Source organism: Bactrocera oleae, chromosome X, assembly GCF_042242935.1.
Source record: "Bactrocera oleae isolate idBacOlea1 chromosome X, idBacOlea1, whole genome shotgun sequence".
Taxonomy (NCBI): domain Eukaryota; kingdom Metazoa; phylum Arthropoda; class Insecta; order Diptera; family Tephritidae; genus Bactrocera; species Bactrocera oleae.
In genome coordinates, this window is record NC_091541.1 from 21360032 (window position 1) to 21374747 (window position 14716).

Consider the following 14716-nt stretch of genomic DNA (forward strand, 5'->3'; position numbering starts at 1 on the left):
TCACTAAATATAGATATGTTAACAAAAAACAAAATTAATCTAACTTTTTCACTTTCCAGCATACAAATCAAGCACTCGGGATAAAAATTTACACAAATATTGCCTTCTCAGATCTCAAAATTGACAAAATCGGATCACAAATATTAAAGCCCCAAATATCGGTCAATGTGTGAGATATATTATTGAAATTGGAGTGAATATGTCAATATTCATAATAATATGTCAATATGTGATATATATTATTGAAATTGGTAGAGTATCTTCTCCTCATGTCAAAAATTGAATGAATCGAGTCAATATTTCCCTTAGCCCCATATACCTAATAGAAAGATTTTCAAACTTTCGACTGACTTTATATCCCATATATCGGCTAATATGTGAGTTATCATAATTAAATTAAGTGAGCGTGTGCATCTCTATGCATAAAATGGATATAATCGAGTGTAAACTTACACCAGCCCCGTTCAACAAATATTAGGATTTTCAAACATCCGGTTGAATTTTCTATTACAATTTACATATTGTTGTCTGTGTGGAAGGTACCTTAATGAAACTCAGAGGGCGTATTTTTCTATAAATAATATGTAGTAAGCCAAAAAAAAATAATATCGTGTCAATCTCCCATATACCTAATAAAGATTTTCAAACTTCCGGTTGACCTTATATCGTTTATAAAGGTCAACATATAAGATCTCTTAGCAAAATTAACTGAAGGTATTTCCCTGACTTTAGTTCTGGTAAGTTGCAAGAGTATGAAATGTTCGGTTACACCCGAACTTAGCTTTTCCCTACTTGTTAAATATTTTTTGCCAACACCTGACGGTCTTAAGCCGCCATTGATCCTTGCAAGTTGCAAGAGCATAAAAGGTTCGGTTACTCTCAAACTTAGTCCTTTCGTACTTTTTGAATATAAAGTTTTGTCAATACCTGAAAGTATTTCTTCAGCTTTAATCCTTGCAAATTGCGAGAATAAAATATTCCATTACACACGAACTTAGCCCTTCCTTACTTGTTTTTATAACCTTAACAGGGTATATTAAGTTGGCCACATTCGTCAGAACCGCCGATACTATAACACCACTATACATACATATGCATAGCTGCTAAACAAACAGAACAGAAGATCAGAAACAAGTGCAGGTATGGGAAATTTTTTCATTTGTCTAAATATATTGAAGAAATTTGACAAAAACAATTATCTGAGAATTTTTTCAGATCGGATAACTATAGTATACAGCTGCCATACAAAATAAACGACCTAAATCAAGTTCTTGTAAGGAATATTTTGTATTTGTGAAGGGTATTGGATGACTTGGATCATCTTACTCCGAATTCATAAATTGAAAGCGTACAAAATACAGCTTGTGCAAGAACTGAAGCCGCTCGGCCTTCCTCGCTCTATGTGCTCCTGAAAAGTTTCAAGAAGATCCGACGTTTTCGAGCCAAATTTTGTTCAGCAATGAGGCCCATTTATGACACAATTGGTACAAGCAAAATTGTCGCATTTGGGACGAAGGGCAACCTGAAGAGTTTGAAGAGCTGCCATTTCATCTAGCAAAAACAACGGTTTGGTGTGGTTTGTAGGCCGGTGGAATCATCGGTCCATATTTCTTCAAAAATGATGCCGGTGTGAACGTAACCGTCAATGGCGACCGTTATCGCGCCATGATAACCAACTATTTGATGCCTGAAATAAAAGCTCGTGATCTCGGCGACATTTGGTTTCAATAAGATGTCGCCCACACATTGCACTTATCAGTGGATATATGGAGAGAACATTTCGGTGAGCAAATAATTTCACGTTTTGGACCGATCGAATGGCCAACAAGATCGTATAGACTTTTTTTCAGTGTGGATATGTGAAGTCTAAATTGTATGCGGACAATTGTGCTCCGATTCAGGCCTGAGAGCAAAACATCACGCGTGTCATTCGCCAGTTACCAATAGATATGCTCGAACGAGTCATCGAAAAAAGAAGAAAGAAATTTAAATATATTTGCTTAAAATATGGTTTGAATCGATCATTAGGTTGATTGCAGTTTTATAAATCTGTTATTAACAATAAAGTTCAAAACGAAAACTTATCTTAATACATATGAACAAATAATAAAGTTCTTATTCGAATTAGTATATCTATGTATACCATACATAAGTGGTGATCTTTGTGAATTTGAGTCAGTTCAAATAATAATAATTAAGGTGAAATCAACTGGCGAATTCAGTACGCATTTTATAATATACCTTCATTTGTTGGATTTAGTATAAATAGTGCATGTATAATGTAAAAAGCGGTCTCAAATAAGAGGAATTGAGATTAATGAATTAGGATGAAGCGCAATTTCGACTACTAAGAGAAGTTTGATGTGTTAAACCGACCGCTCCTTAACTGTAAAATTAAATTTTATACACCAAATCCGCTATATTACTTTATTTATAATTACTATATTATCCTTTGAACTTATATATGTATATATTTACCTTTTTTTTAATTTTACTGATTAATGTTGATAAATTTATTAGTTTAAAAAACTATGTGGACTTTGAATAGTGGCTAATTATTTGCAATAAAATAATTTTTAACACTACATTAAACCTTTAATACAATTTTGGTGTTAGTGTTACAGTTAGTTATAATTGTTATACTACACCTACGTTTACTATTACCGTCCCACCTATGTATGTACGGTGCTGCGGCTTGAATTTACTCATTGTCCAGTACTTCCATCGTTGCTGCTGCTGGAGTATACATAATATTATTATAGTTAAATCTTATGCATAACAGTATTTACCAATGTATAATTTTATTAATGTTCACATTCTAGCAATAATAATTATTTCATACTACTGAAATTATAGTTCTTATTCAGTAGGGAAAAAATAACACGACAAGCTTTTAAATCAAACATATATACCTATAAAACAAATCTTTTGCTTTGCAATCTATCTAAGCCAGCTACGCCCAACATCAACATTTCAATTTTGCCTATGTATTGGGTACGGACGTCGATGACTCGGCAGACAATAGGTTATTAAAATGTTTTAAATTCTTTCTTAGGAAAGAGTTATTTGATTTATCATATACTCGTATGCGCTTCGAACGCGAAAGCGAAACTTTGTGGGAATGCTACCTTATGGAAAATTTTGATTTATCTTGGTACTAAAATTATTTATGATTAGAATAAAACCACATTAAGATATTATATATAATTTTTTGAATAAATAGAACATTTGGTACAAATGGATTACGCAGTATTTAAATATTGCAAAATTTCATTTAATGAAATAATTTTGAGTACCACCTTTACATTTTAATAATATGGACCCTTTTTGCGAAATTATGGTATATTCTTTAATTTAATTGAATTTTCGGTACCATGTTTTGTTAAAGTTTTTCTTAAAGTTTTCGATTTTCTTAAGTAGCAAAATTGTCGTATGTGCCATACGAAATTAATCCTCTACACTCACTATGATGAAATACTCTAATATAAATGAATTATTTTTATTGCGTCGGCTTCTTTAACACACATTCAATAATTTACTGTTTAAAACAATTCCGAGTATTATCGATTTATAGATTTTTGCATGTTCTTCTTTAATATGCAATTAATACAGCGTTGTTTTTCCGAAAAAAGAAACAGGTCGTGTTATCAATTCATCCAAATATATAAAATTAAATTCAATATATTATGTTATATTAATGGTGTTGGCTTTGACTACGGTACTTTTGTGGTAACTTTATTCTACTGCTTGTAATATCATACAAGTGTGATTTCACGCTTTTATTTGGTTTGAGTGACCTGTGTTTATATAATATAATACCTATGTTAACACCGGCACCCAAAAATGTTATTTGTGCACCGGAGCTTTCGGCATGTGTTACGATTATAGAAATAGCAACATAATTGTTTAGATTTACAAAAGCAGATACTCATATTTAATAAAAAGGTCAGGAAAATCAGTATTCAAGTGCTCTTAATTACCATCTGAAATTTAAACGAATTTGTCTGCCGAAAACTGACGCTGTGAAGAAATTTAGTGTGATAAGTCAAGTATGAATAACATTTTGCATATTTAGATGCAGACAATTCAGTTATGGAGATGATGTATGTATGTACTTGTTATAAAGGTTTTGTTTTGATAAAATGGTTCTAGTAATAAAAAACGTAGAATGCTAAACTAAGGATATATTTTAGATGTACTATATCGGATTTTATACTCTCGCAACATGTTGCCACAGAGTATAATAGCTTCATCACCGAAAACTAATCAAGATAGATATAAAGTTATGTATATGGGTCATTCCATCGAAAATTTACATTCAAACATTTTACATCACATAAAACATTTTTTTTGGTACTTTGAAGCAAAATATTGGACACATATTTCTTTATTTTGACTCAATTTGAAATATTTTGGAGTTATGAATTTTTAAAATTTCAATGCCCGAAAAAGTACCTTTAAACATTTGCGTATACGAAGAAAAGTATTTCCACCGATTGTTTAAGACAGCGGTACAACATCCGATAAAATGTTTCTGATCGGACATCGGATAGAATATGGCTGCCAAAAACTTTTGCAGTGGTGTGTCAAAAATTTGTTATGAAAGCTTTTAATATTTCAGAATGATGGATAGAAATGCACGCAAAGAGCAATTTTCACTTTTTAGAAAATGTGACTGATTACATCATATATAAAAATGCATTATTGTTGAGCCAAAACTAAAAAAGTTTATGTTTCAGAGGAATTGAGGAATATTTGAAACCTAGTTTTGATTTGCAGAAAATTTTAGATACTATTTTTGGTAAAAACCCTTTTTTACTCTCGAAAATATGATTACTATAATTTCAGAGTGTATGAGAATGATACCAGAAATGGTTACTTTTTTATGGGGCGGGCAAGACAGTAAACGAGGATGAATTGAATATTCTCACTCACTATAAATACCGTAACATTGTAAATAGTAGAGCAGTAATTGATAAACTAAACTTATGTATATTGCGAGAGTTGCGGTGGCCAAAATTTCTTTACTTCTAGGACACACCATGATTCTCGTAAATTCGGGACATAGTGCAGTCGAATTATTTGTACGCAATTGAACATTTAGACTTTAAGAACATTAAAAAACTTAAACTAAACATGAGCAGGCTTCGAATTGCTACATTTGAAAAAAAAAAGAATAATTTCTCTAAAATATGGATATGTTGATAATTTTAACATTCAAAGCATACATTAATTTAATTTTAATTATTGTGATGAAATATTACATAGAAACTCATTATGCTTTTTAAGACAGACATTGAATGATCAAAACAATGTTTGCATAAAAAAAGTATCCCAACAAAATACCACCTCGGGTACCTAATTTCAAAAGTTCAATACATATTAAAGATGTTTTAAAGGAATCCTATAGACGATAAGGTTTAAATTTAGAATATATACATATATTATGAAATAAAAATAAATTGTTATAATAAGCTAAAACCGTATTAATATCATGCTTTTATAAGTTGAAATTAACCTCTTATTCGCATTTGATCGGTTTAACTAGTTATCGTAAATGCCAAAGTTAATCCCCACATGCATAAAACTTTGCACGCGAGTTTATCGTATAAAGTGGCAATATTTACAAAATAGGCAGAATTTATAATTAAATATTGGCTGGTATATTTGGTTGGTTGATTATTTGTTGTACTAATGTTGTACATAGGAAATTTGGAAGCAATTTCCAAAGTCAAATCGGAAGAAACCAGAAAAAACAAGATAGAATAATTTCGCAAAAGGGATCGATAAACTAAATTACATATGTATGTATATTTTATATATATGCTAACCCTTACCGACTTTACTAATAACGTCGCATTTTTGTTGTTGGATCTGTCTTAATTGTATAGGACTCATATGTCTGCTTGTATCCGCCGTGATGTAAGTGCTATAATGACGGCCACCATTATCATCGATCGGTTCTTTTAGAACATCATGGTTATGTTGTTGCTGATGCTGGTGTAAATGTTGTATTATACGTCGAACATGTAGACTCTTGTGTGTTGTTACATTTGGATCATGCTCCCATAGTTTCATTTGATTTTTGCTGTCGTTAAAGTTCGTTTCATTTGTGCCTTCCAAAGCCATAAATTGTGTATTTAATATTGGATTTACTGAGTTTGTGGATGTAATTTTTGTAGCGCAGCCAAAACCTTCCGTATTGCTTGTTGCATTGGACGATTTACCGACTGCAAATTTTTTGATTAATGCTTCTACTGATATGGGTTGTTGTTGCAGCATACGCCATTCTATAACCGCGTTTGGCATCAAAGGATGGGGATGACTTGAATTAGTACGTTTATGTATGATATTATTCTCATTATCAGAGTCACCATAATTTTCTGCACCATTATGGGAGCTGCTACCACTTTTTGAGATCGAACTAAATAATTGTTGGTGCTCGTCTTTATTGTGATCATGCTCATCAATATCATTTGCAACAACGTCGATCTCATCCTGCTCTTGATCGCGCTCGTACTCGATCTCTAGTGGCGAAAATTTTTGTGCTTGTGAAACGGGGAGTGTAAACGAACTTTTATGAGTAACTTGTGTCTCAGCAGGCATTAGCTGCAGCCGGTGTTTTCCATGTTCCTCTGTGTTTTTTTTTAGAAATTGAGCGTATTCTAATGCATCAAAAGTAGGTGCTTGCTGATCCATTTCTCTTAATGTCGTCGTGAAAATGTTTCGGTCAGGAGCCAAGAGAGATGCTACATCAAATTGTCGTTTATGCATTTGCGTATAATAATTAGTTTTTGCACTAGTAAAGGAATGTGGTGCAACGGTCGATATGGCCGTTCCATTAATTACAGAAATTTTCGAGTTTTTGTGATTATCGGCAAAGGAATGCTCGGACGACGATTGTGTTCCGTTGTCATTATTATGCAGATTATCTAATTGCCCATTGCTACAAAGTTTATAATATTCTTGCTGTAAACTTGACGTATACCCATTTTTGAATGCCGGAACTGGCGGCATACACGTATACTGTTCCATAACAGCTGTACCAAAATAACTGTCTTGATTTTGCTGTTGCGCTTGCTGTAATGAAAACGACGATGTGGGAATTTGCAATAACGGGTTCAAATAATTAAATGAACGCGCATTAGGTGTACTAAAATCATGCGTCGCAGTTAAACTATTTCCTGGGACAGGTAATCGGAGCAAACGAGTTGATGTTAATTGCGTTGACGTCAGATCGAGTGGCGGCGGACTGGGAGAGTCTGTGCCACCATCATCTAACGATAAACCCATATGTTTGCGAACCTTGCGTTGTGCCTTACGACGTCTGAAATCACCTCTACGAAAATCGTCAATATTTGCCGGATGTATGGCCCAGTAATGGCCCTTTCCATTGGCACTACGTCCGGATTTAATGAAGCAATCATTCAATGATAGATTGTGTCGTATTGAATTACGCCAACCTGGTCCACGTGCACGAAAATAAGGATAGTTATCTAAAATATGTTGATATATATCAGACAACACGAGTTTTGTTTCGGCAGAACTCAGTATTGCCATCGCTATAAGACCTATATAGCTGTACTGTGGTTTTGGCTCCTCTGGACGAACCATTCGCTGTGGGAATAGTGACATTGAAAAATCAAAACGGTTTCCATGTGCTAACGCTAACGGGACATATGGTCTAACACTACTTATGTTAGGGCTGGAATAATTACTATCCCTCTTCATATCTATTGACCCTAAATTATATTTATTTTCTCCGTTTACTACTAAATGCAAACCGGGACCAGGACTACTTCCATAAACCGCTGTCGTATTATGTTGAAAACAGCGCAAACGATCTATATTTAACGCATAGTTATAGAGTTGCAAACGATATTGTTCTAGAGAGTTGGTCGATGGTATCAAAACGAGATTTTCACTACGTACATTTTGAACATTCATATAAGATGCTGATACAACAGGACTGGTTTGTTCATCACTTTGCCGTAAGGAGGGAGCGTCCGATGATAATAAAAATGCATTGTTGACTCCTGAAGTAACGTAAGTAGTAGTGTTAGCATCATACGGTTCTGAGAAATATTTTAAAAAGTTAGAGTCCAAATATTTATTTACTGTTTCCATTGAATTCCCTAATTCAATTGTATCGAAAGGATCAGTCTGTTTACTGCGAGCTGAGTTTATGATCTGAATACTGAAATGACAACAATAATTATAATTACACTCTCATAACATGTTACATAGAGAGTATAGTTGTTTGACAATTAAATGTTACACTCTAAAATAGTCGAGATAAATTTACTAATTTATGAAAATGATCAAAATTATGCGATGAACTTGCGTTGGCGAAACTTTTCTGTTCTTTTTTTTAGTCCTTCCAACTGTCTCACATAGGAGTAATTGCATGAACAAAATAAAATTATTACGTGATTATTCGGAATATATTTTTTCTTATAAAACCTGATATATCACCAAATTTTAATATACATATATTACAAGAATAAAAAAATAATAAAAGCGCGTGTTTACTTGTTTTTGAATATTTTATTTATTTATTTAAAAGAGAAGCAATTATAAAAAATTATTACATTTATTTATACAATACATAAAACATTGGCTGCCAGGACACTCGGCTTAATTTAAATTTACAGATTAAAATATTCCAATTATATTACTTAAGTCTAAAGCAAATTTAAGTTTAGTTTGTACTTCAATTATCTGTATATTAAATATTTAATTTGCAGATTTGAAAGTATTTTACAAATAGGTTAATGTTACTGTCATCTGTCCGATTGAGCAAGTCAAATGGTTTTTTGTCGGCAAATATCGAGATTCTGTATTGTTCTAAGTGTGGGCAGTTGTCGAGGATATGAGGTATTGTGAAGTCTTCCGACCTACAAGAAGAACATGTGGGTTTGTTTACACCATTCAAGTAGTGTCCATATGTAGCAAGTGTATGTCCAACCCTGGTGCGTATGAATGTTTTTATATTCTTACAGGTGATGGTATGGGAATGCTATGATTTTTGGTCAGATGGGTTTGTCTCTAATCGTTTAGACAACAGTGTTGTTTGCCAGAGTTCTTAATATCTTTTGTGGTAAAGTATGGAGACGTATGCAGAGGTTCATTTATTGATTCCTTCGCTCGTTTGTCGGCCATTTTGTTGCCTTGGATTACTTCATGCCCTGATATCCACATAATTTTGATTATGTTGTTTTATTTACAAATAAAGTTTTTTATTTTTGTGATCTGGGGGGAAAAGTTTGATTGGTTAAAAATGGCATCTGTTACGGATTTGCTGTCGCTGCAAATAATGGTTTTGCTTCCATTGTTAGAGGCCAAAAGTACCGCTCCCAATATGGCAGCTGTTTCAGCTGTAAATACCGAGCAGTATAATGGCAAAACAAAGGCAGCTATGGTGACATTGATCTTATTTGTCAGAGCAAATGTGTTGGAGGTATCACTTTTAGATCCGTCTGTAAAGATAAACTCCCAATCGTCTGTATATGGTTGTATAGTTTCTTTATATATATATTCCTAGTTGCTTGGAAAAAGTGATACAACGCATGATGGTTGAGGGTTGGTTGTGTCTGCGGGAACATTGGAGGGTACTATTTACGTTATTAAGTGTTAACTCGTTTATACATAGGAGGAATTTTGTATAAGTAACAGTGTGTTATGTGTGGTCCTTTGCAGGATATCTGGTAATCCGGATTCTAATAAAATTGCTTTAATTGGTGGTGTTGAGAAGGCACGAATACTCCTCCTAGCTGCTGCGTGGCATTGCGCGTTTAAAAGTAATATATGGGTTTTGGCACAGTGTCCGTATATTCCAAGTCCATAGTAAATTTTTGATAACAGTAAGGCTCTTAAGACATTAATGAGAATGTTTGGGTGATACAAACAATTTTTTGATGATCAATACTTTATAATATTTAGTCTTACAAATAAGTATGATCGAATATATTTACAGTGTTCTTTATAACAAAGAGTTTTGTCAAATATTATACCTAGTATTTTTAAACTATGAGTATGGGGAATTCGGGTATTTATAAAGGAAAGGGTGGGGTATGAGCAATTGTGTTTTCTACATATATGAAACGTGGAGCTTTTGTTTAATGGAATCTTTACACCGGAAATTCCGGACCATTTGTTTTAAGTTTTAAAGTTTTGTAAAGATCACGACGTCATCTGCGTTGATATAGTGGATCAGGGCTAATTATGGAGCTGACTTTGTTAAAGGCTATGATAAAGAGAGTTGTAAAGAGTGGTGAACCCTGAGGTATACCATTGGAAATGGGACTGAAATTCTCAATATAGGAAGAAGGATTATTAGGTTTAGGAATGGGAAAGACTAGGGAAACTTTTCATGGCTGACGATATATACCAGTATTAAATATCTTATTATAGAGGTGGAGAAATCTCTCTTTAGGAGAGTATGAGATGTTTTTTAACATGGGGTAGGATGTTTTGACTGTACCGGGTGTTTTTCTTTTTAGGGTCAAAAGTGTGGTTTCGAACTCGTTAAGTGTAATATCGGCTTCAATGTAAAGTGCATTTGGAGAAGGCGATGAGTTAAAAGAGGTTTCATTTTCTATTCGTTTTTTGATTGCGTTAAATGTAGTAGGAAAGTTTGTATCGAAGGAGTATGATGACCAGGTCTCTGCAAACTTTTCCAAAATTTCTTGAGGTGTGTAAATAGGTCCTGATAGCGTGTCAATATGGGATATACTAAACCTATGTGTGGATTCTGTTAGCATGTTTATATCGGATCATATTTGTTTCGGATTAGTGGTTGGGTTTATATAGCCAATCTTAACCCCTTTCTTAGGGGTCTTAGCGTCAGTTCTGTTGTGTTTGAATGTTGTCCTCAAAGATTTTTTCCTGTTTCTGAGAATAATTAATAGATTAGGCCAATACGGTAGTTTTGCTGAAAACCTTTTGGTGGTATTTTGGGGAATGGTAAAATGAGCTGCAGAACAAATAATAGTCTTAATAGCAGATGCTTCAGCATTTACGTTTTCTTTAGAGCTCCTAGAATTAGACAAACATGCGGATATACAATATTACTAAATTTTTGCCCAGTCTGTCTTTTCGGTTAGTAATTTGGACCTTGGCTTATCGTTATTCGATTTGCGGATGGAGAGGAATGTGATTTAGGAAAGTGATAGCTACTGTGAATGTCATCAATTGTATGAGGTGACAGTTTGGGTGCAATTTTGGATGAGGCAAGGATAATGACGGGATGTGTAAAGGTACTATGTGTAGAGAAGTGGGTTGCTTTACCATCATTTACTACAATAAGATCATTCGAAAGAACTATATCTTCGATGATTTCGCCTCTTTTATTCCCTGTCGGCCTATTAAAGTCTCCCATTATAATGATTGGTGTAGTGAAATGATTTAGAATATTGTCAAATTCTTTATAAACAAAATTTTGATGAGGTGGGACGTAGCAATTAACAATTGAGAATTTAAACCCTATTTCTATTTCGATAGCTAGGCAAGAGATGTTGCTTACGCAAGGAATTTGCTTATGATTTACTGATTCCTTAATGAAAATTGCAATTCCTTGTTTGGCGTATAAGTTTTGTGGACTATTGTGGAAATAACTGTTATATTCTATATTATTATATATTTATTAGGAGGATAAACTTTTTTATGAAAGGGATATGGGTTTCTTAAAGTGATATAATTTCTGGGCGAAATTCATTAATAAGGAATATATATTTAGTAGGCCATTTATATTCCATTGTAGAACACTCATTATTTATTCTATCATTACATTTTCTGTTGTTAAATAAGGTTATAACTGTAGGTTAAGGTGGGAATATTGTTGGTGTTGTTAGTACGACAGCTGTAAGATATGAGAGCAATGAGGAGATCATTGCGTAGGTTTGAGAGTCATCGACTGATGCCGTTGTTTTTGTACTTGTCTTATTTGCTGTGGTGTAATTGTTTTCGTTTATTTTTTTTTCTTGTGTTTCGTTATAATTTGTGGTTGCTTTGTTGTTTATAATTGAAGAAATGTTTTCTGTAGAAGATATTTACATGAACATGTTGTTTTCTTTTAAATTGTTGGTAGTTATAGCAGAGAACGTAGAAGAACGAGAAGATAATCAATACATGTGCGCGTTTTGATCTATATGTAAGTATGTATGTACAAATATACGTATGACATTGCAAATGCATTACTTATGCATACAGAAATCTGCATATATACATATATGCGTACAAATGTAAGTATGTCAGCTAATCAGAAGAATACAAACATTGTTATACAAAAACAACAATTGTCTCAAATAGCATAAACAGCGTCAGATATCAATATGGCAGAAAAATTGACAAATCCTAGATTTGTAGTAAATCACTCAACAACAACATTTTCGTTCATGAACGCTGGAACACATGCATTAAGCTAAGTCGTTTCTTTCATAAAAGCAAACGCCTTACATATATCCTCGAGCGTGCGTTTACCTACAAGCGTCTTTTCGCGACGATAGCAAAAGCTAGAAATCTTTAATTGAACACCGTGTTGATGTTCACTCTTGAAGAGAAATGTGACAACCCTGCAAGCCCACAAAATGCAGTAAAAAGTGACAAAAGTGGCAACAAAGCCTTTGTCGATTTAAAATATTTCACAATTCTAAAATATTTTTCCATATTTAAACATATGTACATATTTATAATGATTTGTAGGCAAAGCTGTTAGAGCGGCAAGGGAAGCGATAACAATCGGCGAGCATTCGTTTATTTTTTCGGCACATCTCGGAATTTCTACCAACAACACAATATGGTGACGCTTTGTCGTCGCGTCAGTCCTTCGACAGATTGACTCTTTGACATGAAAGCAAAAAAGCTTCGGTCATTGGTTGACCGTGTACATATCTACATATGTACATATTGTACATGTATGTATGTGTGTGATTTTTAGACAAATTTACATATATTTTTTTTTCATATTTCTTTACATGTACACATGATATGAAAATGCCGAGGGCAAAACACAATTTTGTACGTTTATGACTCCATAATGGTGTCAAGTACATGAATTATTTTAAGAAATGTATCAAAATTTTTACTAATAACTCACAATAAAGTAAAAATGAATTAGCATAAAATAATTTAAAAAAGAAATAAATAATAGATCAACAAAAGGGAATATAAATATTTCAAATGGCATATCAATATTCTCAGCTTGGCATACATATTATATTCTCTCAATATTCATCTTTGGGAATGTTAAGAGAGCTATACGTGTACAGATTCACCGCTGTTATAAAAGCGAGAAATGTTATTTGCTGTCGAACCTGCACCTTCTCATTCTTTTAAGTTCTCTGGTACTGCTGCTAAACCAGCCCTACAGCGCACGGGTACCACAGTCCATGAAGACTCGGACCAAGAAACCTGTGGGTATAAACGTAGAAAATAAGAAGAAGTTGTTCGCTCTCCTAAATAGGTGTTCGAGGGTTCCGACCCTGGAAACAAGAGAGGGCTCCGGAAGAGGCCAAACAAGGAGGGGTTGACGGCGAAAGCGATGTTCAAGGCAGTGGTCTGAATATGTAATCGACTCGAAGGCAAGTCCAAACTGAGAGAATAGGAGGTAAAACGGTTGACTTTAGCCAGAGAGGAGGTAAAGAACGGGCGGGCATACTTCGGTATCCGTAACTGCTGCAATGTTTTGGGTTCAGTGCGAATCGAGACTGAATCGAAGGCACCTTTGAAAAAGAGAAAGTGCAGAGACATAACCGAGAAGCACGACGACAAGCACGCGGACGACAAACCGACGACGTTCTAGTCAGCAGCGTTAGCCAATGAGATTGCGAAACGACATTTGATCGTGGCATTCATAGACCAGAATAATCCGCTGGGACATATGTCACAGAAGCGGTGGACAATAGTGGAGATGAAGCTTTTGGAAGCCCTCTTCTCAAGGCTTGACGCTGAACAAAGCGCATCCATGATGTCATTTAACTGGGCAGGATGGCTTATCGGAGTCGAGATCATAAAGTGCAATGATGACCCGTCGCTGACATGGCTGACGAAAGCTGTCAAAATGCTTCCGAACCTATAGAAAGATGCGAAACTGGTGGTGGTAGACCGCATCAATATTCCATCGGTGCCCAAAGCGAAGGTAATTCTACCTCGTGTGGTGGAACCGCAACATGCGCTGCGACTACTATAACGACAGAATGGTCGCTGGGCTAAAGTCACCAAACTACGCAACATACACCTCGATATGGGTGAACAAAAATTTATACCCGATATTGACCTCCCCAGTCTTTCTACAGATGACCTGACGGTTGACTCAGTAAAGGGTGTCCTTGCATATGTATATGCCACACGAATGTGAAGCTTCAACGGCCGAACTCGAAAAGACTAGCGGCTACATACAGCAGAAGCAAGCAGGAGCAGCTCCGACATTAATCACAGAGGTGAGTCCCTACTCAATTTTACAAAATTGACTGGTGGTAGGTAGTAGAGGTGAGGAACCTATCTCTATACCTCTATCTACCCACCTCTAGAAGCGTCATAGACATAACGCTTTATACCAGTAGATATGCAATGGTTGAGAATTGGAGAGTGCCAAAAACACCGTCATTCTCTGACCATAAGTACATCTCATTTTCCATTAAACCGGATGAAAGGATTAGACAAGAGGTGAGGAGAAATCCCAGAAACACAAACTGGGATCTCTATAGGCAAATGCTTC

General features: G+C 34.6%; 1 protein-coding gene and 1 pseudogene across 1 annotated transcript; one reads left to right on the top strand and one right to left on the bottom strand.

Annotated features, from left to right (window-relative positions):
• Positions 1-2164: 2164 nt before the first annotated feature.
• fd102C (forkhead domain 102C) lies at positions 2165-8170 on the bottom strand. Its single transcript, XM_014241222.3, has 2 exons — positions 5838-8170; positions 2165-2736 (listed from the first exon to the last, which is right to left on the bottom strand). Exons 1-2 carry the CDS (start codon positions 8125-8127, stop codon positions 2702-2704), a joined length of 2325 nt encoding a protein of 774 aa, XP_014096697.2. The 5' UTR covers positions 8128-8170; the 3' UTR covers positions 2165-2701.
• A 5124-nt stretch (positions 8171-13294) lies between these two features.
• Positions 13295-14356, top strand: LOC106622137 (uncharacterized; annotated as a pseudogene).
• The last annotated feature ends 360 nt before the right edge of the window (positions 14357-14716 follow it).